We start from the raw sequence: 26,120 nt of genomic DNA on the forward strand, positions 1-26,120 counted from the left end.
TTAGCGACACTGGATTTAGCGACACTGTCCCGCACCGTCCCGACCCTCCCACCATTTCGCACCCAAATTTCTCACTTGTGATCACAATGCCACGTACCACTGCCCAACGTAGACTCCTCAAGGAATTTCAACAGCTCTCCAGGGACCCACCAGAAGGTATAATTGCCGGCCCCGTATCAGAAAATGACCTCTACAAGTGGGAATGTCTTCTCGAAGGTCCGACGGATACCCCATATGAAAATGGAGTGTTTCCTGCTATTCTTGAGTTCCCCAAAGATTACCCTCTCAGTCCCCCGGTGCTCAAATTTGATCCTCCCATCCTTCATCCCAATGTCTACGCCGACGGAACAGTGTGTATATCCATTTTACATGCTCCTGGTGAAGATCCTAATCACTACGAGCGGCCCGAAGAAAGATGGTCGCCGGTACAAAGTATAGAGAAGATTCTACTTAGTGTGGTTTCGATGCTTGCGGAACCCAATCCGGAGAGTGGAGCCAACGTAGACGCCTGTAAGCTCTGGAGAGACCATAGACAAGAGTTTGACCGCCAGGTTAGATCACACGTGAGACAGAGTCTTGGGCTTTAAAATGCGGCGCGCCGTATGGAGCTTCCCGATTCAGCGATAGGAATTCGAATTCCGCTGACTATATATAAGGGCACAGTTTCCGAGTATGACACAAATGACCGTTGTGGATGTTGAGGTATGCGTGGTGGGCGCAGGAGTGTCAGGACTCAAGTGTGCCCATGCTCTCGTTAACGACAAGTCCAACAAATTTTCACCGAGCGATATTGTGGTATTGGAGGCTCAGCAACGCATTGGAGGCAGAATACTTACAGACACCAGCCTGTCGAAACACGGGTATTCCTACGACTTGGGAGCTGCTTGGTTTCATGATAGCCTTACCAATGTAGTGCTACAAGAGTCTATCGATGATGGGAGTTTCAATTTTGACACCGACGGTTACTATGACGATAAGGACATCGCGGTATATGCTGAAGAAGACGATGGGCCATTGGACATGGATGGGCTCAAGATCAACCGAGTAGTGGAAGAAATGGAAAAGTTCATCGAGATCCATTTCTTTGAAAATCTTGGCACGGAAGACATGTCTTTACCGCAAATTTTGGTGAAATACATGGAAAAGTACGGGTCCAGATTGACGACACAACAAAAGAAGTATTGCGAACGAGTTACGCGCTACTACGAGCTTTGGGACGGTATATCGTGGGACCAGATAAGTGCCAAGTTTTGTGTCATGGACCACAATGGCCGCAATTTGTACAATATAAAAGGCTACGACTTTGTGATTCAAAAGTTGGCAGCGGGACTTCCAGAAGGTACAGTGAGAAAAAACCAGCAAATCAAGTCTATCGACACCTCTAATGCGTCGTATGTGGAGGTGGAAACAACCAGCGGTTTAAAGTTGAAAACTCGCTACGTTGTGTTGTCGGTGCCTTTGAGTATCCTAAAGCTTGAACCACTGCACCCATATGGGATCTCCTGGAACCCACCACTTCCCAAGAAAATGTCCAAAGCTTTAGATTCCTTGCATTTCGGTGCACTCGGCAAGGTGATTTTTGAGTTCGACACCGTATGGTGGCCCACTGACCAGGATAGGTTCTTGATTCTCCCCAAGGCTAACGCTGGGAATGTCAAGAAGGAACTAGATGATATACCACCACCATATACTTACCCTACATTTGCAGTCAACTATGCAGCTGTGCATCACAAGAACCCTCGTGCCAGTCTCGTTCTCTTGACTCAAGCACCATTGACAAACTATTTGGAAGCAAACCCAGAAAAAGCATGGACTTACTACAAACCTATGCTCAGCAAGTTAGCGAAAGGATCCAATGTTCCTGACCCTATCAACACCATAACAAGTCCCTGGACCCAGAACCCTTACGCTCGTGGATCCTACGTAGCATTGCATCCTGGAGACGAAGCAGAAGGAATTAACCACTTTCTTGGAACCGATAATGGCTATGGACCTGGTGACGAGCGGATTCGATTTGTTGGTGAACATACCGCCCTAGAAGGTGCAGGGTGTGTCCACGGCGCCTATATGAGTGGTCAGAGAGAAGCTCAATGGATTTTGGACGAATGGAAGCAAAAGGCATCACTATAGTAGGCATTTAGACATTCTGGTCCTGCATGTATACCTAGAGAATATAAGCTCATATTGGATTTTTCTTCATCTCATCACCATGAGTTTTGACGCCGAGACCGCCGACAACTTGGAGGACATCGAAAAGCAGTTTGCCGTGAAGGCAGTGATGCAAGCGGAAACCTACTTTTCACTTTTGGAGAAGATTCCTGGATCCAAACTAAAACTCACACAACACGACGATGACATTTACGAACAGTTTCTTGAAGCATTTCCCGAGTACAGCACTCCAGAATCCGTGGCTGTGATCAACGAGGAAGACATGAAGAGCAAGAGCGGTAAGGAGAGATGGAGAGCCTTTTGTGAAAAGTTTAATGAGATTGAAGACTACAACTTTGGAACTCTTTTGAGAACCAAAGCCAGTAGTGAGTACGACCAGGAAGGCACAATTTTCGTGGTCAGAATCCAGTTTTATGCCATAGAGATTGCAAGAAACAGAGCGGGATTGAACGACTGGATCAAGAAGTAGTGAATAATGGAGATAGATAAGTGAAGAAGAGAGTGTAGGAAGAGTAAGTGAAAGTAAGAGTGAAAGTGTAACGGATTCAAGAAGATATATCCTTAGCATATAGCCCAAGATGTAATAAAAGGCACACTGTAATGGTATTTACTTAATGACTTTTCCCATTCCTCATTCCCTTTTCTCATTCTTCTCATTCCTCTTCTCACTTCTCTCTCTCTACCGCCCTGCACCAAATCGCACCCCAGACGCCAGATCACAACATATCGTCAATTGCCATGAGTGACGCCCGGCCTCTTTCCAAGGCTCCCAATGGCCAGAAGTACTCCCAGTGGCTGGGGCAACAGCCTCAGGGCCAAAACGCCTTTCCAAGTTCACAACAACGTCAGCAGCAATCCACTCCTCCACCAGTAGCCAACTACACTTTACCTGGTGTGATTAATTATCTCACTTCCGAGTTCACCAATTTGGAAAGATTCAAGATCATGACCAATCTCGAACGGTCGGAGATGAAATACAAGATAGTGGAGCTCGAGGGTCAGGTCAATTCTCTCAAATACATTAACGAACACCAGAAAGTACGCATTGCCGAGTTGGAACAAAAAATCAAAAACACCCTGGAGGCGCCCGGATCCAACAATGCACTTCCAAAGGTTGATAAAATCCCTTATGTGGACCTAGATTTCATTAGAGATGCACGGAACCAACTCACGTCGTCTATGCGAGAGGTGGTGCAATTGTTGAAGTCTCCAGCTCCTTCCAATGCATCGTATTTGAACCTACCTGATCCTGGTGAGGGAGAAAATGAGTTTGAAGAGCTTTTCGATAATGATAACGAATTGTCTGGAAAACTCGATGATTTCACTTTTGCTGAAAAACCCACGCAAAAACCAAAGCTGTCTGTATTCGCTCATTACTTGGAAGACATCCCGATCAAGAAGCCCCAAGACCAACCAAAGCCACAAGAATCTCGAAACAAAGAAGCATACAATGAAATGAATGGCAAGCAAAAGTCTTCAGCTTCAAATGTCTCCCATAAACCAGAGCAAGAAAGCGACACTGAAACAGTAATTCTTGACGACGAGCCGTTAGACATGAACGACGAACAGGCTCGTGTACTCAAACGAACGCAAAGTGTCCAGATTCCCAAGTCAGCAAAATCGTTCTTCTGTGATATCCACGAGTGTGTGGTGTCAACCATGAATGTAAACGGGTCTCAGACCATCAATATCACCACAATCGATGACGATCCTACCCTTTCCGTCAACATTTCTCAGTTGGAAAGCTCGGTCATCGACATCTTCTGCATAGATACCAGTCCCTATCGCTTATTGCTTGTACTTGATAGTGGGCTTGTAAAGGTTATAACACTTGACGAACTGGGTGTTTTAGACACAGTGACATACAATGGCATTATGGACGATTACAACAGAGTGTTTTCGTCCGACATGGCAGTTCGACAGGGCTCAGTCTTGTTGGCTATAAATGGGGTTCTGAAAGCTTCGCTGCCCATGTTGAACATCTACAGTCTTGAAGAGAAATCAGTAACAAGAGAAAAATCCTTTGATCGTGAGTACTTTACTACGATCCGTGCCAATGCATCTCATTCATTCGAAGCAGTTCACTGGGTCGGTGAAGAAAACACCCTCGTCTTCAAGTTGGGCGCTTCGGTCGTCAAGCTAGATTTGAACCCTTGCTCATACAAGCAGCTTGTGCATAGTGAAAATTTAGCGTACGGTGTTCATGTTCGAAATTACTTTGATAAGAACATCATACTCGTGCCCGAATATTTGGAGAAAAGGCTCCAGGTCAGAGTATACGATTGCGATAAGGAAGAAACCACTGGTAAAATGCTCAAGTTTAATGTTGGTGAAAGTCCTGAAAGCCTCCAATTAGCAGTGGTTGCAACTAAAGAAGACTTCGCCATATATAAGATGCACGACCATCGGCTCGAGGTTTATGACAGCAAATTAGAGCTCATCTCATACACCACAGCTGATGGGACTCTACGGCGGATAGGTGGGCGAGTGGTGGTCACTGGCGACAATTTCAACTTTTATGACATAGAATAGGCTAATCTCATCGCTTCCCTGCATACCATGTGGAACACGGTTTTTTAATTTTTTTTGTAAATTTTTTGTTTCACCTGCTAATCAAAATGTCCAAACAGTCGTTCGATGACTTCTTGAGGCTGCAGAAACAAGCCCAGCAGCAGAATACCGCTTACGGGTATAGATATAGCAATCAAAATAATGGTTATAATAATCAAAACTTTCAGTTTCAGCAAGATCCATCTTTCAATGGTCACCAATATCAGCAAGGATACAATCAATTTTTGCCGGAAAGTGTCCCCACAAGTGGCACCGCCACTCCAAAATCTCCTGGTCCAAACTCTTCCACTGCATCTTTGTCATCGTTAAACACCGCCTTAGATAGGCTCAATATCAGCAATACGCCAATCAGCGAACAGCTTCAAAATTTGGAAAAAATCTCCAAGGTTGCCGAAGCCAAGACCTCTATCGATGAGATCGTTTCTCAGCTTGAAAAAGAAGGGATTGAAAAGGTCAATGAATGGAAATTGAGCGAGGTGTTGAAGTCATTTGCTAAGCCCAAAAATTCTCCAGCAGTTAGAGAAGCCGCCTTGATACTTGTTCAACAAATGGCTATCCGCTTCGGGGGCAAGACTCCACAAGAAGCATACTTGGTTCAATTCTTCAAGACTTGTTTTGATTCTTTTGCTGACAAAGATAAAGGATGTACCAGAGCTGCTAAGCAGGCTGCTGATGCATTATACGGCGATTTTCCTGTACAAGCTTTAGGTACGGTAGTACTTGATGAACTTCTTAACTACTTGTCGTCGTCTGCCAAATGGAACTCAAAGTTGGGTGCTCTTGGCTACTTTGAAAAACTCATTGATGACGTCCCCGCTGATATTCTTGAAATGACCTTTATTAGATCGGTTCCAATTCTCACCGATCTTTCCACTGATTTTAAGCCTGAACTTTCCAAGCGTGGTTTGGTGGTTCTCAAAAAGTTTGTCAAGGTATTGGACAACTTGGATTTGCAGAACAAGTACGATTTGATTGTCGATACTTTGGCTAACCCTAGTAAGGTTCCAGAATGTATCAAGAACCTTTCTTCTGTGACTTTTGTTGCTGAAGTTACCGAACCTGCATTGTCCCTTTTAGTTCCAATTTTAGACAAATCTTTGAAAATGTCGTCGTCTTCTAACGATCAATTACGTCAAACCGTCACTGTCACTGAAAACTTGACCAGATTGGTCAACAATAAGCGTGAAATCGACCTGTTTATTCCTATTTTGTTACCAGGTGTGAAGAAGGTGGTGGACAATGCTTCTTTGCCAGAAGTCAGAGAGCTTGGAGCAAAGGCACTCCATGTTCTCAAGGAGGCAGAAAACGAGCATTCTGATGGTAAATTCCATGGAAGAATCAATACTGAACAGGCTAAAGAAGTTCTCATTACTGTTCCAGAAGAATTGAGAAATGTGGCTGAATCGTTGAATATCGGTGATAATCTTGTTGGTGAGTACCTTGCTAGAATTGTTGAGGCTGATGCGAACGTCAACGACTGGAAACGTCTCAAGGAATACTTGTTGATGGTTTCTGAATCAGATAAAAAGACCGAATACGCCGATGCAATTGTTAGTCATTTGCGTGAAATGTTCACTCCAGAATTGGGTCCTGAGTACGACGACGAAGAGGGTGCAGTTGAAATTGTCAATGCCGATTTCTCTTTGGCTTATGGTTCTCGTATGTTGTTGAACAAGACCAATCTCCGGTTATTGAAGGGCCATAGGTATGGTCTTTGTGGTCGTAATGGTGCTGGTAAGTCTACTTTGATGAGAGCTATTGCAAAGGGGCAGCTTGAAGGGTTCCCATCTCCTCAAGAAGTGCGTACTTGTTTCGTGGAACACAAGTTGCAAGGTGAAGAAGGAGACATGGACTTGGTTAGTTTCATTGCTTCTGACCCTGAATTGTCCCATGTTGCTCGTGAAGATATTTCCAAGGCACTTCTTGCCGTCGAATTTCCAGAAGAAAGACTCCAGCAGAATGTGGGTTCGTTGTCTGGAGGTTGGAAAATGAAGTTGGAGTTGGGAAGAGCCATGTTGATGAAAGCTGACGTCTTGTTGTTGGACGAACCTACCAATCACTTGGATGTCAAGAACGTCAAATGGCTTCAAGACTATCTTGTGGAGAATACCAACATCACATCTTTGATTGTTTCGCATGATTCTGGATTCTTGGATGCTGTTTGTACCGACATCATCCATTACGAGAACAAGAAATTGGCATACTACAAGGGAAATCTTTCTGAGTTTGTCAAGGTGAAGCCTGAAGGAAAGTCTTACTATACCTTAACAGATAGCGTTGTGAAGATGGCTTTCCCTCCTCCAGGAATCTTAACTGGTGTCAAGTCCAATACTCGTGCTGTTGCTCGTATGTCCAATGTTACTTTCCAGTATCCAAATGCTCCCAAGCCTTCTTTGGTCAATGTTTCGTGCTCACTTTCGTTGTCGTCCAGAGTTGCCATTCTTGGACCCAATGGTGCTGGTAAGTCCACTCTTATCAAATTGTTGACTGGAGAGACCGTTCCTAATGAGGGAAGTGTCGAAAAGCATCCTAACCTTAGAGTTGGGTACATTGCTCAGCACGCCTTGCAACATGTTGAACAGCATAAGGAAAAGACTGCTAACCAGTATTTGCAGTGGAGATATAAATTCGGAGACGATCGTGAGGTTTTGTTGAAAGAGTCTCGTAAGATTTCCGAAGAAGAGAAGGAACAAATGGCCAAGGAAATTGATGTCGGTGACGGAAGAGGAAAGAGAGCCATTGAAGCTGTTGTTGGTAGACAAAAGTTGAAGAAGTCATTCCAGTATGAGGTCAAATGGAAGCACTGGCTTCCCAAATACAACTCGTGGGTTCCAAGAGAAGTGTTGCTTGAACATGGATTTGACAAATTGGTTCAAAAGTTCGACGATCACGAAGCTTCCAGAGAAGGTTTAGGTTACCGTGAGTTGACTCCCAGTGTTATTCGCAAACATTTTGAGGATGTTGGTTTGGACGGTGATATTGCCGACCACACGCCTATGGGATCACTTTCAGGTGGTCAATTGGTGAAAGTGGTTATCGCTGGTGCCATGTGGAACAACCCTCATTTGCTTGTTCTTGACGAGCCCACCAATTATTTGGACAGAGACTCGTTGGGAGGCTTGGCAGTCGCCATTAGAGACTGGGCAGGAGGTGTGGTGATGATTTCCCACAACAACGAATTTGTTGGAGCACTTTGTCCAGAACAATGGCACATTGAGAATGGTGAGATGATAAGAAAAGGACATGCTGCTGTAGAAACCAGCCGTTTTGACGAAGATACCAGCAAAGAGAGCTCTCCAGCACCATCCTCGCCTGCTCCAAAGAGAGCCGACGACGACGACTCGCCTGCTAATATCAAAGTAAGAACGAGAAAGAAGAAGATGACGAGAAATGAAAAGAAGCTTCAAGCGGAAAGAAGACGGTTGCGCCATATCGAGTGGTTGAGCAGTCCAAAGGGTACACCAAAGCCCTTGGACACCGACGATGAAGAGGAGTAGACATAGAACTATGTTATAGAGATTATATATTCATACAATTGCAAATGGTATACCTTGAGGTGGGTCACATGACATGTCACATGACTTCCCAAGAGTTGGCGCGAACCGGAGGCAATTTGGTGAACGAGGTCAATTACATTGGACTATGGCAGATCGGTATTCGTTCTCATTGACGACTTTCTCGCCAAGGTAGGTACTTTACATACACAGAGGGATGATATTTTGGATCTAGAAACAAAATTGAACTCCAATATTGGATTTCGAACAATTGACGAAATCGCCACTGATGGTCCATAGTCAATACTAACAACAGTGGAAAGCTCGTTCAGATCGAATATGCTCTTAATGCAGTTAAGCAAGGTGTCACGGCCATTGCCATCAAGTCGGGAAATGGTATAGTACTTGCTACTGAACGTAAAGCCAACTCAGTGCTTCTCAAAAATGATACAAATTCCAAAGTCGAGCTTATCACGCCCGATATCGGGATGACTTACTCTGGAATGGGACCTGATTTTCGGGTCTTGGTCGACAAAGCGAGAAAACTCGCTCATACAAACTACAAGAGAATCTACAACGAATACCCGCCGGTGAAAATCTTGGTACAGGAAATTGCCAAGGTTATGCAAGAATCTACTCAATCGGGAGGTATTAGACCATTCGGGGTGTCATTGCTAGTGGGAGGCTACGATCAACATAGTGAATCTTTTCAGCTTTACCAGGTAGACCCATCAGGAAGTTACTTTCCATGGAAGGCTACTGCTATTGGAAAGTCGTCGGTTTCGGCAAAAACCTTTTTGGAAAAGAGATGGAACGAAAACTTAGAACTTGACGACGCCATTCATGTTGCCCTTCTTGCATTGAAAGAGTCGGTAGATGGAGAATTGACCGGCGAGAATCTCGATATCTCGGTGGTGAGCGAGCCTCAACAGCAGTCATTGGGATTTCTGGGAACAGACGTCGCCGGCCCCCGATTCAAAAAGCTCTCTGCTGAAGAGATCAACGATAGACTCGATGCTTTGTAATGAATTTTGTGGCATTAATGTAGCAAATATTTTATGTTTCCACTGTAGTTCCCACCTCCGCGCACCAACCCCAGGGTGCTCATCGCATCTCAAAAAATTCCAAATCGCACCCACCCATGGCTCGTAAGAAGGTACAAAAGTCCAAGCCTTCGAAGAACCGAAGCAGCAGGAAAGCACACGATGCATTCCAGATAGCCCAGCGAGCAGAGTCCAGAGGCTCGAAAGCTGGGGATGACTCGGACAGCGAAAACGACGTCTTTGACGGAGTCATGGATGCCAGTAAGTTTTTGAACCGAGAGGAAGAAGAATTCGAGGACGAGGAACTCGACTCGGACGAGGCCCTTGGCTCGGAAGATGACTATGATGTGCTCAATTCGAAGTTTTCACAGACGATTAGAGACAAAGCCAAGGCTAAAAAGCTCAAGGGGAACAGACCGTTACTGAGTGACGACGAAGAAGAAGACGGGTATAGCAGTGTAGATGAAAGCCAGTGGGTGACTTTATCGCAGGCATGGGATATGGACGAGAAAGAAAAAGGAAGAGGTCCACAAAAAAATGATGTGGTTTTGAAGGAAGATAATAGCATGGACGACGAACTGGAAATTGAGCTGCAAAGCGACGAAAACTCGGACGGAGATGAAGATCTGGAAGAGGAACAAGACCTGGAAGAAGAGGACATTTTCGAAGTTTCAGGAGACGAAGAAGACGCTGATGCACCTTTGACTACCACACTTGCAAATATCTCTTCCAAGCTCAAGCAACCTGAAACTCAGCGAAAGAGACTTGTGACCGAGTCTAGAGAAGAAAGTATTCACTCTTTACCAACTGGAGGAAAAACACTTTCTTTGAATGATATGATAGCTGCCGTTGACCACTCGGTAGCCAAAGATGCAATCTTGATCGATGAACCAGAGAAAGATATGCGTTCCAAGGCTCTTGCTACTCCACTTCCAGTGAACATCCAGAAGCGCCATGATAGAAAAGCAGCCTACGAAATTGCCAATGAAGAAGTGAGCAAATGGGACGATACGGTGCAGCAGAACCGCCGTGCCGAAGTGTTGAAGTTTCCAATTAATCCTGAAGTGAAACATAATGACTCGGCGATGACTTTCAGAGCAGACAATGAGCCTGCTACCGATCTAGAGAAAAAAGTGCAAGACTTGTTGCAACAATCTGCCTTGGTTGACGACAAAAAAGAAGCTACTTTCGAGGAAATAGCCGTCGCCAAACTCGCACCCGAAGAGCTTAAGAAAAGAACCAATGAGCTCAGATTAATGCGTGAGTTGATGTTCCGCGAGGAAAAGAGAGCAAAGAGAATCAAAAAAATAAAGTCCAAAGCATATCGTCGGGTCCATAAGAAAGATCGCTTGCGAAACCAAGAATTAGTAGAAGGTCTGGACGATGAAGATGACCAGGATTTGAAGAGATCTCGCGAGAGAATGACCCTCAAGCACAAAACACAATCTCTGTGGGCCAAGTCCATGATCAAAAGTGGTCTTTCGAAAGATGCAGAGAACAGAGCAGACCTCGAAGAGATGTTGAGACAAGGTGAAAGGCTTCGTTCGAAGCAGCTCGGCCACGAAGAAGGTGAACAGAGCGACTCAGGTGTATCAGAATTGGAAGAGGAGTACGAAAACGACCAAGAAGACGATAATAGAGCTAAACTCGGCAAAGGTGTTTTGGCTATGGACTTTATGAAAGATGCAGAAGAGCGCAAGAGGAAAGAAAATCTCAGAGAGATTGAAGAAACCCGCCAACTTGAAGAGGGATTAACTGGACTTGCAGAAGAGCCAACTTCTGTGAGCACCACCAAAAACCAGGGACGAAGAGTGTACACTCCAGCAGCACAAATTGCAAGTGCCGCGAATGCAGAAGTCAATGAAACTTTGCGAGCAGAAATTGAAGACGACGAGGCTCACAATTTGGTCGCAAAGATGTCAGGAAAGGTTACTAAAACCACACCAAAGACGGAATTCAAGACATCTGCAGATTTGCAAGAAGAGACTGAACAGAAAGATGATGAAGATGAAGTCAATCCATGGCTTGCAACGACCGATACTCATGCTAAATCAAGCAAAATTTCCACTGTTGACAAGGACTCTTCAAAGCAAGTCAAATCAGCACACAAAATATCCAAGCACAAGAAAGAAAAAAATCCAAATGCCAAAGAAAATTTGATAGACATCGATGACACTATTAGAATGCGGACAGAAGGTGAAGAGTTTGATGACTCTGAGACTCATATGTTCCAACAGCGTGATTTGATAAAAGAGGCATTTGCTGGTGACGATGTCATGCAAGAGTTTGAAGCAGAAAAGAGGCAAGTGATCAGAGATGAAGGTGACAAGGTTGAGGATTTGACGTTGCCAGGATGGGGAGACTGGGCTGGTGGAAACCGTAAGAGAAAAAAGAATAAAGTCGTTCGGACAATCGACGGTGTGGTCCAGAAAGATAAGAGACAAGATCGCACAAAAAAGAATGTCATAATTAATGAAAAGGTGAACAAGAAGAATTTGAAATATCAATCTTCTGGAGTTCCATTTCCATTTGAGTCTCGAGAACAATACGAAAGATCATTGCGGATGCCGGTGGGTCAAGAATGGACTTCTCGTGAAACTCACCAGAAACTCACCATGCCTCGTGTGATCGTCAAACAGGGTACTGTTATCGATCCAATCAAAGCTCCTTTCAAGTAGCATGTACATTATTCATATTAAGCAGCATAACAATCAATGTAAGTTATTCAATCAAAAGTCCGTTTCTTTCCATCCAATTCTTTCCACTCATAAACACTCCCTCAGGATCCATTTCCTTGCGTACCTTGTTGAAAGCTTCCAAGTCCTTACCGAACCATTTGTGCATCACTGGGTCAAATCCCAACATGGTATAAAACGGCTTTCCACCATACTGGACTTGATATTGAGTATTGTCCTTAGTTGCATGTTTTCCTTGTAAGCCAAGAAAGTTCTTTGCCCAATGAGGCTTTCCACCAGCAGTCATCATAATGTCTTCAAATTCCTGGTACCAAGCTCTGGTAGACGGACTGGTGCCAAATGGTCGATACATAGTTGCATTGATGAACAATGTCAAGTTTTCGTTGGTTATAGGCGACTCTGCATCTTTGCCAACATATGGTAGTCCATGAGGTGAGTTGTCCAAGTAAGGTCTCAAGTTGTTTCCAGGTGTAGGTCCAGCACTAAATCTGTCTCTTTTAGCGAGCCAGGATTTCGGTGGGTAGTTGGAAGGTTGTCCCGTTTCGTCATCGACAAACGGTTCATGAGAATATGTTACATTAGAACATCTCACTTCAATTGGTGCGTGAACAAAGAACTTTCCTTCCCTTGCAGCAACCTTAATTTTGGTATCTAAAGCAAGTAAAGTGTCCACTCCGGTAGATAAAGGAGCAGACCACTCGTTCACAAATTGGGAAAACAAACAGTCCATATTGAGCGCATCGACTGAATCTTGCACTGCAACATCTCCTGGCCCAATAGTTTCGGTAAAGCCATATTGGTTTTTGAACACAAACTTCTCGACCCATGGTGTTATTCTGGGAAAAATATTGACAGCGACAAATAATAAAGATTCATAAAAGAAACGTCCAAATGGGGTACCATACCATGAAGAGCGAGGGGCACTCAAAGGTTCATCGGATTTTGAGGCTCTCCAGCAAAGACACTTTTCAGAATAAGGGAACCACCATATACGAATAAACTCAGATTCTAACCAGATTTCATCCCACAATTTGATCAAGGTTGAGAAATTTATCACTTCCTGCTTTGACTTGATGGTATAGCGAGGAATGGTTCTCAAGGTTACCTTGACAATAATACCAATCTTTCCAAGAGAAAGCAAAGAAGCTCTGAAAAGCTCGGGGTTTTTGGTGGAAGAACACTCGATCGGCTTTCCTTCGGAGTTCATAATGGTAATCGACACCAATTGTTCACACACCAAACCATGGTACTTGGACGAGCCATGAGTACCCGTTGAGATCAAACCCGCAATAGACTGTTCACTAATTGAACCCAAATTTTGAATGGCAAGTTTGTTCTTCTTGGCATATTCGTTCAATTGGTAGATTCTACAACCAGCTTCAACTGTCAAATCCACAAATTTCACTTCTTGCTCAGAAGGATTGTCCTTCTTGGGGCCCAAAAAATCTTCTTTTTTCAACACTTTGTCCATCTTGTCCAAGTTACAGAGCCATTCAGAAGTCATAGTCATGTCACTAGGGGAATGGCCAGAGCCAACCGTCATGATAGTCTTGCCATGGAGCCGAGCTTGCTTGATTAATTCAGCAACTTCAGTCTCATTTCTTGGCTGGAATATGGCCTGCGGCTTGCATTGAAACGTGCCTGCCCACGTACGATGTACCACCTTGGTGGTAGCAAAATCTTGAAGCGTACTAGGGATCATTGATTACTGAAAAGTCGCGGCTTCGGACTTCATTATAGTTGTGTACTGCATACAAGATGCCACATCCACTAGCGGCAACTTGCAGCGCCCATTCTTCAGATGCAGTTTGTAAGCAGCGTCAAGGTATATATGGTTGCAAAGCACACTAATAAAGGTGAAATGGATCTCAATTTTCTCCCTTTGTTCATTTTTCGTTCTCGTGGCCCTCCTTAGCGGTGTCTCTCTTTTGCACCCATAAGCTGGTGCACGGGTGTGGTGGCCCACTAAGACCGAGGCACTCACCATTTCAAGTTATGGCTATCAAGACACAGTCCACGGCTTCCATTCTGCCCGAAAAACAGGCTCTTTTGGATAAAATCTTGGGCATAGCACAAGAAGAACAACGTAGGGGCAACAAATCAATCACAAAGGAAAATCTTGCTGCTCTTGAACGTCACGTCTTGGAAAGGAAACGTTTAGCTGGTGGTTCGAAATCGAAAAATAAACCAAGTTTACCGGTTCCAGAAGCCCCCAAACCATTGGTGTGTCCTCTATTTGAGAAATACAACTTACCCAACCAGTCCACAACACCTAATCATAGACGAATTCGTCGCCAGGTCAACTTGGGATCGAAATTCACGCTCAAAAAACTCGAATTTATTTTTGTTCAAGTATTAGAAATGGTAGCCAATTTGCTCGATAACCTTCATTTGTTCCTGAAACTACCTGGATTTCCTGAAGGATTGGTTAAAGTGTTGCTGCATACCAATAAATTGTGGGTGCTTATATTGGTGTTTTTGATTAGAAAAACGGTGCTGCAACTTCTCAATGTTATTCGCAAGGAAAAGAAGGTGAATGTCGAACTCAACATCCTATCGCAGAGTAAAAATTCCAAGGTTTTGTTGAACTCAGAATCACAAGATCCTTCTAACATCTACCGCAAGTATGAAAAGGTGTTGAAAGACTTGCGTTTTGACAAGTCCATGTTGGTGCTCGAACTCATAGGTAACTTTATGGACTTGGCATTTAATGTCATTGAACTCTACGGGGTTCCAGTGCCAGACTGGTTGATGAGCGGGTTGAATTTTGCCAGTATGGCCATGACGGTTTACAGAATGAACAAGGACGACGAATACATTGACGACGACATTACCGAGGACTTGATTTAGGTCCCAATTGCTCGCTCCAGGAACCTAGTCTACGCTATTTAGCCTATGAATATTTATTACGACTCGCCATATTTAATGCGAAATTGAATTCTCACAACTTGTTATGTCTGCTATAAGCGCCCTACTAGACAAAAATCGTGGCCAGTTGAACGCGGTTGAATCCGATATATCAGCTCTAGTAGACAGTATCTCCATCTCCGAGATCTCTCGAGATCCAAATCTCAAGTATAAGATCGACGACAATGAAAGCATCGAGCAAGCAGAATTGATGAGCGAAACAATTGCACAATTATCCAACAAAAGCACAGAGATTGATACCGGATTGCACCAATTGGATGACTTGTGGGTTATTAAGAGCTTACTACAAGAAATAAAAGTTGGGTTGAACCCTTTAGGGGAAGATAACTATGCTTGTGACAAAGATGATCTTGAGTCTGTCGTAGCAAACTTGAGCAAACTCGATAAAAAAGTGTCAAAATTGGACAAGTCACTTGTAATTCGAAGCTTAGTATCACAGGAGGTTTTAGAACGCAAAGTTGAAGTGGTTAATCAAATGCTGAATACATTCGAAACGTTCTTTCCTCACCAATGCGAATTCCATTCAAACACCGACGAAAGCCATTATAGTCTCTCAGAGTTCTTGAGCATCCCCGAACGGTTCCCCGATCTTAATTTGGATGCTATTTTTAAGTCCTTCATCAGAAAATTGCAAGTTTATTGGGACACAGAAGTTCTTGATAAATTGTGCGATAACAGCTTTACGCTGGAATTACAGAGAACAGATGACTCCGTAAAGCTTGTGCTTCACAAAAACACAAAAGGGTTCTCTGCTCTGTACTTTATTTCTATGGAAAACTTCATTCGGTTTGTGGATCTTGTCGATAATCAGAACCTACGTAATGTGTTCCTGTCCAAGATATCACATAGCTTGATGCAAGTGATCTCTCTGAACATCGGAGCCTTGATGCAATCACAAAACAACTCGGCCACGAACGAATTGGTTAATCTCGTCAACGTGGCTCGAGAGACAGGCTGGTCTTTGTCAATTGGGAGCACATTCAACTCTTCTCAGAATCTTCACGAAAAGCTTGGAAATCTCTATCTTGAATGGATTGAGGACAAGTACATCGATCAAATCATGCAGTTTTTTAAGGACCATTTCAAGGAGGCTACCGACCAAATATCAGAAGCAAAGGTGCCCAATACCAAGAAGCAAAAAGTTGTAAATGGCGAACAAGGTCTGGATGATTGGGACGAAGATTGGAATGAAGATGGATGGGATGAAGAAGTACAAGATGATTGGAATTGGGGAGACGAAGAAACTCCCCAACAGCCTCCAAAGTCTCCCAGAAAACACAACCTTACTCAACAGGATACCTCTATGATGATCGTCAGTGACGTACCTTCCAGACTTCAAAGCATAATCGAGGAATTTAAAACCGAGTCCAAAAATGAAAACTTTAATATCTTGGCAATTGCCATTCAATCGCTGCTGTTGGTGTATTACCCACCATTAGAGCAGACGTTTCTTCTTTATAATGATTTGAAACAAATGGGAAATCTTTTCGGGTCTTTTGAGTTGACCAAATTTGCCGATACTCTCTGGAGCCAACTGAAGTTGAAATTCACAAACCAGCTCGTTGAGCTAGTTCTTGCCGTCGATTTGCAGCATGATGATTTTGTCGCAGCTTCAACAGACCTCAACAAGTTTGAATTGGATGAGGATAATTGGACACAATTGAGTAAAATTAACAACTGGTTCAAGAGTTTGTTTTCAACTGATTTGCCCACGACGAATAAGCCCATGTTTCATGATTTCATCATTGACATGATTAATTTGATCAATAGTTGGCTTGCTAATTCCATTATCAGAATGGACGAAATCACCGAATATCAGTCGATAAAAATTACAACTATAGTGGAAATGATGCAAAACGTCACCTTGCCGAATGTGCAACAAGTGGGCGATACAAAAGAAGGCGTGGACTCTTTCCATAAACTTGACAACGTTGTGTTCTTGATCAATAACCATCTTAAAGAAATCAAGGAGAGATTTTACGATGGTGAGTTTTTCGACTTGCAAACTCATGAGCTTACTTCCTTGATCAAATCTGTGTTTGTTCAGAGCGAACCTAGAGACAGCTTGATCACAGAGATTTCAGAGTTCAGAGACATGGTAGAGGAAGAGTAGTTATTCCGTTCATTACATCTATTTAAAACACCACCTTTCCGTCATTTACCTTTTTCCCAGTCTTGGAAATCGTCTGGTAGACGGTATCATAATCTAAAGAATCAGAAGTAGTAACATCAACCGTCTGCTTCTCTAAAGAAATGTCTATATTATCCACGCCGTCAAGTTTTGTTAGCACTCTATTGACTGCATTCGAGCAGCCTGAGCATGACATTGAAACGTCAAAGTGATATTTATGACCCATTGGAATAGTTTATGACAAAAAAGAAAATGCAGATTATAAATAGGATCTGAGATATTTTAGCCACAATATCGCAACTGGGTGTTGGGGTGTCATGATACCGACTATAACCGAGATCGGTATACTAAAAAGATTCTTTAACTATGATATATGACTGATATTTCCTAAGTTCGAAGTCAAATTAAAAACAGTCTATTCAATTGTCATAAATATATATCATAGCATTAAAAGTCAGACTCAGTGATCCCGGACTTGAGGCACATTGCTCTAAATATACCATCCGGCTTTCTGAAAAGGTTCTGCGGAGTGTCCAACTCCTTCACTTCACCATGGTCCAACGTTAAGATCCTATCGTAGCTGATGATGGTTTTAAGCCGATGGGCTATGCACAAAATGGTGCAGTCTTTAAATTCGTTCACAATGGTTCGTTGAATCTTGTCGTCGGTTCCATAATCAACAGACGAGGTGGCTTCGTCTAGAATAAGAATCTTGGAGTTTCTCACCAACGCTCTTGCGAAAGCAATCAACTGTCTCTCACCTAGTGAGAAATTGATACCTTCTTCCTCAACTTCCTGTTGCAAATGAAACTTGTGCAATTCGTCGTCCAAATCTTTCTGTTGCACTTTTACATCGTCAAGTTCAGTCTCTTCGATCAAACCTGCTCTCCGAAGAGCATCCCATAATACAGAGTCTGGGTGTTCATCAAATGGATCCAAGTTTCTCCTGATGGAACCCGTGAAAAGTGCAGGGTCTTGAGGAATAATGGAAAGATTAGATCTCAAAGTGCTCAATCCAATTGTTGAAATATCAACACCATCAATGAAAATCTTCCCGTCGGCAAGCTCATTAAGCCTGTACAAGGCGTTCATTATAGAAGACTTTCCGGCACCAGTTCTTCCGCAAATACCAATGCGTTCCCCAGAATTCACCTTGAAGCTAAGTTCCTTCAATACATGCGGTAACCCTTGACGGTAGCTGAAAGAAACTTTGTCAAATTCAATCTCTCCTCGATTTGGCCATGGCGCTTCCACAGAGGTGGTACCCACATTATGATCGGCTTCTTGAGGCAAGTGAAGAGCATATTGGCATAATCTTTCGGCCGCATTCATGTCGTTTTCAAGCATGGTCCACGATCTAATAAGTTGAGTCAATTCTGGGCCCAATTGAAGCGAATAACTGACAAGCAAACCAGCAGTAGCAGCATTGATTTTAAACACACGATTCACACAAAGTAATGAAATCACAAGTGCAACAATGTTTGCTAATGTATCGAGACCAATGTTAAGAAACCTTTGCAAAGCCCAAACAGTATACCCGGCTTCGTTCATTCTGTCAAGATGGGACTCACACTTTTCGGAAAATCTACCTTCTGACTTGTATGCCCTGATTGTGGTATTACCACTCAATGTTTCGTTGAAGGTATTGTAAACGAATGACCGTTGAACGGCTTCAATTCTTCTGATTTCACGACACGATGCTTGATAGTAATTAGCAAAGGCAATGAAGAGCGCGGCCATGATGGGAATAAGAAGTGCAATCCATGGCAAGTAGATAATGTTCAAGATTATCATGCCAACCAAACGAGATAAACCGTAGACGAAAAGCCTCAATTGTTCACTAATCTCATTGTCCAATGCGTCAGTATCTTTTGTGAATCGGTTCATAATTCTTCCCATTGGGTTGGTGTCAATGAAAGACATGGGCGCATGTAAAATTCTCTTGATGGAAACTACATTCAAGATTTTGGATGCATTGGTCGTCATACCGATAAGACTGACAAACTCGATTGTGAGAAAGATTAACCACAGAAGAACAAGTGCCAGATATATTCCCTGATATGTTGCGTCAGACAAACCTGGAAATTTATGCGATACCCAGAAGGATAACCACGTATTGGTGAAAATATCAGCAAACGTGGAGATGCACATCAAGGGTATAAAGACCAAGAAAAATCCCCAGGCACGAAACTTTCCACTTCCATACTTCAAGTATGTCTTGTATACCTCGAGGCGAAGACTATTGACGGCCTGCTCTTCCTTTTCAACAAGCTTGCCCTTTTTCAAATTGTCGTCAGAGTCGTTAGTTTGAATCGACAAAACATCAGTACTTGCACCCACCCTTCTTTTGGTAAGAGTTTGTGATTTTCGGCTATGATCAGACTCCTCTTCAATAGGAAGCTCTTCAATTGAAATGTCATCATCGTTCAATGACAGTTTTTCGTTGGTACTATCATCTTCTGTGATGTTCTTCACATTGCTAGAGAGTAATTCCTTGAAACCTGAATTTCTCGCTTCTAATTCTTCCAAGGTGCCAACGTCAACAGTTCCATCTCCACTCAAATAGGCGACTCTATTGGCAGACAGGATCAAAGAAAGTTGATGCGTGGCTAAGATTCTTGTCTTATCACCAAGCAATTTAAGCAAACATTCCTGGACAATGTGCTTACCAACTCGAGCATCAACTGCACTGAGACAGTCATCCATCAAGATGATATCCTTGTTGGCATACACAGACCTAGCCAAATTTATCCTCGCTTTTTGACCACCTGATAAATTGATGCCCTTTTCACCAACTTCTGTCAAGTCTCCACCGGCAAAGCTATCGAAATCATCTTGCAATGAACAAGCTGAAATCACCTCTTTATAATAGGCTGGGTCATATTCTAAGCCAAAAGTGATATTCTCTCGAATGGTAGCATTCTGGATCCAAGGCGCACCGGAAAATAATAGCGAACCGTTGATTTCAACTTGCCCTTCTTTCGTTTTCATGAAACCAGACATAGCCTGAAGTAAAGAGCTTTTACCAGAGCCAATTTTTCCAGTCACAACGAAAAACTCTCCCTTATTAATGGTAAAGTCCACATTTTTAAGTTGAAATGTATCTTTCTTTCCTGTGAGTTTAATGTCAGGGGAGGCAGTACCAGATTTTTTCTCCTTTGAGTCGCCAGTTTTTTCATCCTCAAAAATCTCCCATTCAAAGGTAGCTTGCTTCAATTGAATAGCCTTATTGGAAGATGGGTCGTTGAAGTGGTGATAGTTCTCATCCACACCAATCTCCTCCACATCTAGAAACTTTCCAACTCTTTTACATGCCACAAGCACATCCGCTGTTGTAGAGAGACATTGTGGTAAGAGAAAGATGAGAAATCCCAAAAGCTCGAACAGTGACACAGAAGAGAAGATATCGGCCGCAGTTCTTGTACCTCCTTCGATAGCATACAATGATAAAAATGCAACCATGGAAGTGAGTCCAATCAAACTCAATGCAAGTGCATTAATGATATTTCTTAGTGCTTGGATTTTGAAGACAACCTTCATCTCAGCTGCACGAGCAGCAAGAATATTGGCCCAGTATGGGGTTTCCCACGAATAAAACTTGATCATTTTGATATTGTTGAGAGCCTCTCTAATCAATGACACTCTTTTGTCGGTGAGACCACTGACAGTCTTTCTGAGCTTGAAAAGATATGTGGTTGCACCCAGAATAGCTCCGATAAATGCCAAGAAGACAACGATACCAATGACAGCAGAAACACCAATATTTATCACCAAAATGGCGATAGAAACAGCCAAGGGAATTGGGAGGGCGATGATCAAGGTTTGGTAAATCATACCGACTTCCAAACGTGCAAGGTCTGTACCCATAAGCGAATTGATATCACCTGAAGCAAATTGGTGGTGCGAACGAGGACTCAAGCGAAACGACTTCTCGAGGATCAAGGCTGTTAAAACAGATCTGACCTGAACGCCAACTCTAAATGCTTTGTACACTCCATGATTGACGAACAAACCACTGACACTAGCCATAAGGAAAAGACCTATAGCGTAGCCCACTCCTGGTCCAACAGATCCCTGAGCGCCAGTGCTGCGAGCTTCCACAAACTTGATCAATTGCTTCGTAAGAAGAGGAATCAACGACGAAATGATCACGGATATACTGGTGAGAATTGCGGAATGCAATAACACACGGATCCAAGTTTCGTAAATGGAGAAGAGACAGACAAATTTCGACACCACAAACGTCGAGTCCGCTTCTTCGTCGCTGGTACACTTTTGGCGATGCTTTCTCCTGGCTTCAGCAATTCTTCGTTGGAAGATAGCTTGGAATCGATTCTTATAATTTCTCACGGCGAGGTCGTCAGTAAGTTTATAAAGATCATCCGGTTGAACAGTTCTTCTATAACCCACGTTAAGTAAGGGAATAAGCCATAGAAAGTATGCTCTACTGATTGGGTTTTTTATACTTTTCGGAAAGCTGCGACGTTCATCATCATAAGGAACAGGTACTTGTTTCTTTCTTAGCAATGGAGTAAAGAGTCTCTTCTGATAGACAGGACCCTCTATCTTTTCATTATCGTCTAACATTGCAATAAAGAAAACTGGAATCTACAAAACTATAAATAGGGGTGTGCCACCGATAGTATGGCACGGCACCATGCGTTGTATCCGCGGTGCGGCTGGCAATCTTGTTAACTACGGAAGCGGATATATGCACGGAAATAAAGCTAGGTGTCACTTCCGGCGATCGCGCCTAAATTTGTCTGGGCTCGGCACATAAAAATGCGATTATTCAGCAGCATGATTCAGCGGTGATAAGCTTTGCGATATGAAATGTGACCGTAGGTAGAGTAGGATATTCTAGAGTAATACGGGTCACTTATAATGAGTCATTTGGTCACATTTAGCCTAATTCAGGGTTGCAGTACATCACAGCGAATTGTGTGTAGGATTTGATAGGAGTCGTATTTTGCTTCGCCTCGCACTAAACGGGTAAAAGTGAGGCTGCGATTGTATAGCGATCATAGATTTTCAAGTAAACGTTATTCGCACTCATTTTCAGATTGGTACACAAGTATTTTCTTTCGCGCTCTAGATTCTTTGATAACAAGGAACAATTATGCCTACAAAATAAATCAATTTGAGCTTCAAATTTCATTACGACAAGAGCCTAACAGGAGAGATCGCTACGAACATCTGCATTATCGAAAAAATGGTGATGAACTGAATATTTCAGTCTACTTATTCTTTAAACAAACCTGGCAATTTGGATTCTTCTAATGTTCCAATGTAGTCCGTTCCACCATGCTATCTAATAGGTATCGCACCGTCACCAATCATTGAAAACAACTACTGGACATGAACATTTCAAGCCACCTTGTAAGGAACTGCAGTTATGATAGCCCATTAACGATTGTTAAGAATACATCACCTTGTTGAGTAACCCAGTCGTATACAGTTGAGAACACAAAGAATCATTTCATAAATTCAGTTTTTCTATCTTGAACGTCTTGTTTTGCAACATCTATTTCCTGAATTGATGTCAGATATTTTCCCAGAACTATAGCAGCAGATACCACCGATTCAAGCACTGCAGTAATACAATCTTCCCAGGTTGTCTTCTTCGCGTTATCATTGGGGCCGCACTGCTTGGATATATCGAGTAAATGTCCTCCTCCCAGCGCAGCATACCCTACTGTGATAAGAAGCTTTCTGGTACTTAGCTCAACAAAAGTTGGCTCCAACGTTTCCAATGACTTTGCAGCGATAGCAACGAGTATCCATTCCCAAGATGCTAAAACTCCAACGCTAATAGAACACAATATGATCAAGTGGTTAATCCTCATATCCAGTTTGTTATAAGTTTAATGAGATGTTTGATTGCAACTATTACAAGGAAAGAAACGCCTCCAATGGCTACCAATACGATGAAAACCCGTGATATACGTATAGCAGTACTGTCAATAGGACTATATTTAAAATGCTCTCTAATATTCTTGTCTGCCGAATCCTGTTCTTCTATATTGGTCATTCCGGCTTCTATTTGAAGCGAAGGAAATTTGAATAGACTGTATATGCGGCGGGGACGGACGGTTCCGTAATGGTGCGGTACCGAGGCGTTTTTAAGCATACTGCGTGGCTCGCCTAAACAGTAAATGATAGCATGTGTTTGGTCAAAGGACTGAGCCTGAGTAATGTGATACTTTCTCAAAGGTCTAGAAAAATCATCAGTTTTCAGCTGGAAACTCGTTATAATAACTACGTTTTCTTGAAACATAAATAGCACCTCGTGCATGATAGTACATTACCGGCTTTGACTGCTTCAAAGTTCCATCACTCAAATTTAAAAGTGGGGTCTGTAATTGTTTGAGCTCGGAAATTGATGGTTGTGAATATTGTTAGCTTTCTTTTTGACATCTTCTTGACAGATGGTGCGGCGCAGAAGCTTTTCAAGCCGCACGAAATCAAGTTTAGTGAAAGAATTAGCGAACCAAAATCGACGAGTTCCCTTCAATTGCAATATTATTTGGTCTCAATTACGTGATGAGAGCATTGTGACTTTTGGAATCTTTAGGCGAATTTAGATGAATTTTGGCTACTTATTACGAGTCTGTGGTATAATTTCAGCCCGCGAATTGAACTTCAGGCAGCGAACTTGTTTCGGAAATACTATGCTTTTAGGGGTACTATGCTTTAGTGTGTAAGTTGCTGAGAGTAGTCTATTTAGTCGTAGTATATCAGAAGTGAATTGGGTGTAGGAACTAAAATGATCGTAATTGGTTCCCATAATTATTTCGTTCGCACTTATTAAGAATAATGACGTTTCAAATTTAGCACTCAGAAATACATTCTTAACTAACAGAGATTGAACACAATTACTTGAGGAGATGTAGCACAATGCATCGACTTATATGTATATATGTATATAAATATGAAGGCTTCGCTCTGCTTAGGATGCGCTAAAATAGATTGAGTTGAACATTGTGATCCTTTTCCACACTTCACAGTATTTCAACAAGAATTAGTGAGACCCCTCAGGTGGCCTTATCCCAAACTCTTCATAACCAATCCCATCTTCCAAAGATCTCTTGATATCCTCACGTGCCCTGGACTGCTGGATTATATGCCGTACCATCACCGCACCTTCAGGGCCATTGAGTACATTACAACCTATTAAATACACCATCGTTATTTTTATCAAATTTGGTTTTCATCCCCTATTATTATTACCATAGTATCTCCGAACACTACAAAATCGCCTTTGAAGAGCAGTTGATCTTTTGCCCACATTTTTGAATTTTGGGACCAATCACCATACTGACAGTCAATCAAATAATACCTGCTTTTTTGCTTTTCAAGGCTGATCTCTCCCATAGTCCTTTACGCAGCAACAACAGTGCTTCCTAACCTACTCCAAACTGAACAAAACTAGCTGATTCATCATTTTTCATCATGTCTGTTCAGCTATCTCCAGAGCTCGAATTAGAAGTGGATCGCATAAGACAAATAGAAAATGACAACCGAGATGTGGTCGAGAGCTTTCGATGGTTTGACAACCGTGACTCCGATCTTGATGACCTTATGCTTCCTGAAAATAGATACGAATTAGGGGAATCCGAGTCATTAACCTTCCTCTACAACTTGTTATACGACGAGGAATCCATACTATCAAAAGCGGATATACTCCGCATTCTCACCTCTCTCAAAAGCAGGGAAGACACTTCGACATTTTCCGTGGACTCGCTCGAACACTGTGATGTTCAGGGCATTCAGTGGCCGGCCCACTTGCGAGAAAAATTCATACTAGATCGTGATCGAGTCGGTTTGGATTCGTGGTTTTACAGCATTGAAAACCTGCGCCAGAAAGTCAGAGAAGTAAGTGAGATCATTTTTTTGGCTTTTCTTCAGTACTAACTCAGTCTATTAATATTGCAACCTACGCTTCGAAGACAGATTTTTTCGAATTCCAACGATTTTTTTCCAAATTGAAACTCAATATCACCCATTTTCAACTACGCAACCTACTCTGTGGCTCCAACAATCCTCGTACTGGAGTATTCTACCCACTGTGCTACTATCACGACCACAACTTAGACCCTATAACGGACCAGGAACCAGACGAATATAACTGTTTCTTCAAGATCAACAGACTCATGCCCGACAATTTGGCTACAGCGAAAGCTGGTGCCATGAAGTTGGACTGTATAATCGACTCGAAAAACTTATCGTACAACTCCTACAGTCGAATATCCACCATTACTTGCTCCAACAAGTACTTGGTGTGTGGAACATTTGAGGGTAATTATATCCTTTCTGATATCAGCGTGCATCGTGAACCTCGAGTACTAGGAGAGTACTCACTCACAAAGAGCTCTAATGGAATCATAAACAATATTTTAATACTGGACGACCAACAAGTGGAATTTGCACTAAATGACAGTTCCTTAATATTTGTCGATGTTACTACAAATTCGACAAGAAAAACCACCTCACCATTCCCGATCAACTGTATGGCCGAAAACCCTTCTAATAGAAACGAAATTCTTGTTACTGGCGATTGTGTTGATTCGTTCATCATAGACAAGCGTGCCAGTGGATTCCAATCAAATTCAGTAGCACTCAAAGGGCATCAGGACTTTGGGTTTGGCTGCGACTGGTCACCTAGAGATGAGAACATGATCATAACTGGCAATCAAGATTGCTGTGTCAAAGTTTGGGATAGAAGAAATCCCCACCAGAGTCTTTGTACCTGGGAGAGTGCATTAGGATCCATGTCTTCCCATAGCGGACCTGTAAGAAATGTCAAGTTTAGTCATGGCGGAGAGTACATTTCGTGGGCGGAAAGCTTGGACCACGTTGGTATGGTTTCAGTTACTGATCTTATGGACTCTCCTGAGAGAATGCAACCGCGAGTACAGAGCATAGACTTCATTGGAAAGTGCACAGGACTTGCATTTGCACCATCAGATGACGATGGCGAGTACTTGAATATCGGAGTAAGCGACTGTCCCCTCGGAGGTATCATGTCGTACAAGCTCGAGAGTAAAACCAAGCTGTTAGATTTTGATTTTCTGTTCTAAAGTGTATT

The 26,120-nt window shown here is 42.8% G+C and overlaps 15 protein-coding genes across 15 annotated transcripts; 11 read left to right on the top strand and 4 right to left on the bottom strand. All coding sequences in view use genetic code 12, as the record gives it.

Annotated features, from left to right (window-relative positions):
- Positions 1-86: 86 nt before the first annotated feature.
- Positions 87-587, top strand: PGUG_01594 (E2 ubiquitin-conjugating protein; the record flags this gene model as incomplete). Its single annotated transcript, XM_001485873.1, has 1 exon — positions 87-587. One exon carries the CDS (start codon positions 87-89, stop codon positions 585-587), a length of 501 nt encoding a protein of 166 aa, XP_001485923.1.
- An 85-nt stretch (positions 588-672) lies between these two features.
- On the top strand, positions 673-2,130 carry CBP1 (Cbp1p; the record flags this gene model as incomplete). Its single annotated transcript, XM_001485874.1, has 1 exon — positions 673-2,130. One exon carries the CDS (start codon positions 673-675, stop codon positions 2,128-2,130), a length of 1,458 nt encoding a protein of 485 aa, XP_001485924.2.
- Positions 2,131-2,209: 79 nt separating this feature from the next.
- On the top strand, positions 2,210-2,638 carry PGUG_01596 (uncharacterized protein; the record flags this gene model as incomplete). Its single annotated transcript, XM_001485875.1, has 1 exon — positions 2,210-2,638. The coding sequence occupies one exon, from the start codon at positions 2,210-2,212 to the stop codon at positions 2,636-2,638; it is 429 nt and encodes a 142-aa protein (XP_001485925.1).
- A 269-nt stretch (positions 2,639-2,907) lies between these two features.
- PGUG_01597 (uncharacterized protein) lies at positions 2,908-4,701 on the top strand (the record flags this gene model as incomplete). The annotated part of the gene is made up of 1 exon (XM_001485876.1): positions 2,908-4,701. The coding sequence occupies one exon, from the start codon at positions 2,908-2,910 to the stop codon at positions 4,699-4,701; it is 1,794 nt and encodes a 597-aa protein (XP_001485926.2).
- An 86-nt stretch (positions 4,702-4,787) lies between these two features.
- Positions 4,788-8,237, top strand: ELF1 (Elf1p; the record flags this gene model as incomplete). Its single annotated transcript, XM_001485877.1, has 1 exon — positions 4,788-8,237. The coding sequence occupies one exon, from the start codon at positions 4,788-4,790 to the stop codon at positions 8,235-8,237; it is 3,450 nt and encodes a 1,149-aa protein (XP_001485927.2).
- Positions 8,238-8,722: 485 nt separating this feature from the next.
- Positions 8,723-9,259, top strand: PRE8 (proteasome core particle subunit alpha 2; the record flags this gene model as incomplete). Its single annotated transcript, XM_001485878.1, has 1 exon — positions 8,723-9,259. The coding sequence occupies one exon, from the start codon at positions 8,723-8,725 to the stop codon at positions 9,257-9,259; it is 537 nt and encodes a 178-aa protein (XP_001485928.2).
- Positions 9,260-9,375: 116 nt separating this feature from the next.
- On the top strand, positions 9,376-11,955 carry PGUG_01600 (uncharacterized protein; the record flags this gene model as incomplete). The annotated part of the gene is made up of 1 exon (XM_001485879.1): positions 9,376-11,955. One exon carries the CDS (start codon positions 9,376-9,378, stop codon positions 11,953-11,955), a length of 2,580 nt encoding a protein of 859 aa, XP_001485929.2.
- Positions 11,956-11,998: 43 nt separating this feature from the next.
- On the bottom strand, positions 11,999-13,675 carry ALO1 (D-arabinono-1,4-lactone oxidase; the record flags this gene model as incomplete). The annotated part of the gene is made up of 1 exon (XM_001485880.1): positions 11,999-13,675. One exon carries the CDS (start codon positions 13,673-13,675, stop codon positions 11,999-12,001), a length of 1,677 nt encoding a protein of 558 aa, XP_001485930.1.
- Positions 13,676-13,968: 293 nt separating this feature from the next.
- On the top strand, positions 13,969-14,823 carry PGUG_01602 (uncharacterized protein; the record flags this gene model as incomplete). The annotated part of the gene is made up of 1 exon (XM_001485881.1): positions 13,969-14,823. One exon carries the CDS (start codon positions 13,969-13,971, stop codon positions 14,821-14,823), a length of 855 nt encoding a protein of 284 aa, XP_001485931.2.
- Positions 14,824-14,926: 103 nt separating this feature from the next.
- On the top strand, positions 14,927-17,014 carry DSL1 (Dsl1p; the record flags this gene model as incomplete). Its single annotated transcript, XM_001485882.1, has 1 exon — positions 14,927-17,014. The coding sequence occupies one exon, from the start codon at positions 14,927-14,929 to the stop codon at positions 17,012-17,014; it is 2,088 nt and encodes a 695-aa protein (XP_001485932.2).
- Positions 17,015-17,036: 22 nt separating this feature from the next.
- Positions 17,037-17,258, bottom strand: ATX1 (copper metallochaperone; the record flags this gene model as incomplete). The annotated part of the gene is made up of 1 exon (XM_001485883.1): positions 17,037-17,258. The coding sequence occupies one exon, from the start codon at positions 17,256-17,258 to the stop codon at positions 17,037-17,039; it is 222 nt and encodes a 73-aa protein (XP_001485933.1).
- Positions 17,259-17,479: 221 nt separating this feature from the next.
- Positions 17,480-21,619, bottom strand: PGUG_01605 (uncharacterized protein; the record flags this gene model as incomplete). Its single annotated transcript, XM_001485884.1, has 1 exon — positions 17,480-21,619. The coding sequence occupies one exon, from the start codon at positions 21,617-21,619 to the stop codon at positions 17,480-17,482; it is 4,140 nt and encodes a 1,379-aa protein (XP_001485934.2).
- A 1,255-nt stretch (positions 21,620-22,874) lies between these two features.
- Positions 22,875-23,327, bottom strand: PGUG_01606 (uncharacterized protein; the record flags this gene model as incomplete). The annotated part of the gene is made up of 1 exon (XM_001485885.1): positions 22,875-23,327. One exon carries the CDS (start codon positions 23,325-23,327, stop codon positions 22,875-22,877), a length of 453 nt encoding a protein of 150 aa, XP_001485935.2.
- A 1,157-nt stretch (positions 23,328-24,484) lies between these two features.
- PGUG_01607 (uncharacterized protein) lies at positions 24,485-24,946 on the top strand (the record flags this gene model as incomplete). The annotated part of the gene is made up of 1 exon (XM_001485886.1): positions 24,485-24,946. The coding sequence occupies one exon, from the start codon at positions 24,485-24,487 to the stop codon at positions 24,944-24,946; it is 462 nt and encodes a 153-aa protein (XP_001485936.2).
- Positions 24,947-25,185: 239 nt separating this feature from the next.
- On the top strand, positions 25,186-26,112 carry PGUG_01608 (WD40 repeat domain-containing protein; the record flags this gene model as incomplete). The annotated part of the gene is made up of 1 exon (XM_001485887.1): positions 25,186-26,112. The coding sequence occupies one exon, from the start codon at positions 25,186-25,188 to the stop codon at positions 26,110-26,112; it is 927 nt and encodes a 308-aa protein (XP_001485937.2).
- Positions 26,113-26,120: the final 8 nt, after the last annotated feature.

Source organism: Meyerozyma guilliermondii, genomic scaffold, assembly GCF_000149425.1.
Source record: "Meyerozyma guilliermondii ATCC 6260 scaffold_2 genomic scaffold, whole genome shotgun sequence".
Lineage (NCBI taxonomy): Eukaryota > Fungi > Ascomycota > Pichiomycetes > Serinales > Debaryomycetaceae > Meyerozyma > Meyerozyma guilliermondii.